General features: G+C 48.9%; 1 protein-coding gene across 1 annotated transcript; it reads left to right on the forward strand.

Moving 5' to 3' along the window:
* Positions 1-230: 230 nt before the first annotated feature.
* On the forward strand, positions 231-803 carry PPTG_00001 (hypothetical protein; the record flags this gene model as incomplete). Its single annotated transcript, XM_008891374.1, has 1 exon — positions 231-803. The coding sequence occupies one exon, from the start codon at positions 231-233 to the stop codon at positions 801-803; it is 573 nt and encodes a 190-aa protein (XP_008889622.1).
* Positions 804-1491: the final 688 nt, after the last annotated feature.

The following is a 1491-nucleotide window of genomic DNA, read 5'->3' on the forward strand; positions in this document are numbered from 1 at the left end:
AATTGTCTCGGATAGAGACCCGCGGTTCACCGCGAAGTTCTGGACGTCCTTGTTTAAGGTGCTTGGCACCCGTTTGGACATGTCCACAGCGGATCATCTACAGACCGATGGTCAAACTGAACGCGTTAACCGCGTTGTGGAGGACATCCTCCGAAGCGTATGCGCTGAAGCGCCAAAACGCTTGAGCACGATGCTCCCACGCGTTGAGTTTGCATTGAACAACGCGGTACATGCCTCCACAACTCATTGAAGAAAACAAGACCCAAGCCAGGCGCATTACCGAGTTGGAGAAACGGATGTCGGGTGGGATCACTATTTCGAGCGCTGATACTCGTCAGGTTTCTGAGACAACGCTTGATGTTGATTCTAGTACGATCAATAACGTCAAGTTAGTTAAGTTGAAGCTACGCTCAGCTTCGAAGTCTGCAGCAGCTACTTGGTTTGAATGGTACACAAGAACGCCACGTCTTTGGGAAGGCTGTGGTGTTCGTCAGTACAAGTCACAGTCCAAGCAAATAGTCAACTTCATGAAGTTGTTCTTATCTCATGGATTTACACTCGATCCATCCTCATCTGGGTATAGTGACCGAGTGATGACAGTTGGTAATACTGCCGAAGCCAACACGAAAGCTTTCCTTCGAGGGAAAGGCATGAAGAGCAAATTGGGGTCGGGGCTTCTCAAACAACTACGTCTGCTTCATCGTAACGGCGCTCCAAAAGAGGTCATTAACGATTACCGAGCTCGCTTGTCCGTTGGTCAAATTTGCGGTCCTGCACCAGAGGAAACGAAAGATTTCGCATAGTTAAAACGCTTTGTCAAATTTGGAATCTTTTCTTGGGATGTATTTTTGGCCGTTGCCGTTGAATTTTTTTATGAATGAACCCCACTTGAAAACATAATTAGTTTTTCAAAAATAACCTTTCAATTCGAGCAACTTACCCACTTCAGGTTTTACTACGAAGGTTGCAATGCCACAGTTAGTCGCAAGGGGTTTGAGACTGCAGTCAGAAGTTGCATTAGACTTAATTTTCCTAGAGCAAGAATTACAAGTGAGGCTCTACGGTACCTTCGCCTTGACCTCCGCGCTGAAGTCTCCGGGCACATCGGATTCCCTAGTGGCCTGGTCGCTACCATCGCTGCACTTTTGGAGCTGGCTGGACGGCGTGTTGAAGGCCGTCACGTCCTAGCTTGGCGGGCTCGTAAACGTGGTGAGAGACCGCAGACAGCGCAAATTCCGAACATGACCGAAGCGATTTTACCGATATCACCCAGCGTCGCAGAAGAGAAGTCTTCGCCGATGAACTCGACAGCTACAAATACTGTCCCCGATGAGAAGCCATCCAGTTTAGAAGAAGCTGCCCAAGCGAAATCGTCAAACCTAGACGAAGCTGCTGAAGTGAAGCCATCCAGAGGAGAAGAAACTGCCGAAGAGAAATTGTCCGAGGGGGAAGAAGCCGCTGATGAGAAGCCGTCACCGCATGCTGACAACG

Source organism: Phytophthora parasitica (genome assembly GCF_000247585.1).
Source record: "Phytophthora parasitica INRA-310 unplaced genomic scaffold supercont2.1, whole genome shotgun sequence".
NCBI classification, from domain to species: Eukaryota; Oomycota; class Peronosporomycetes; order Peronosporales; family Peronosporaceae; genus Phytophthora; species Phytophthora nicotianae.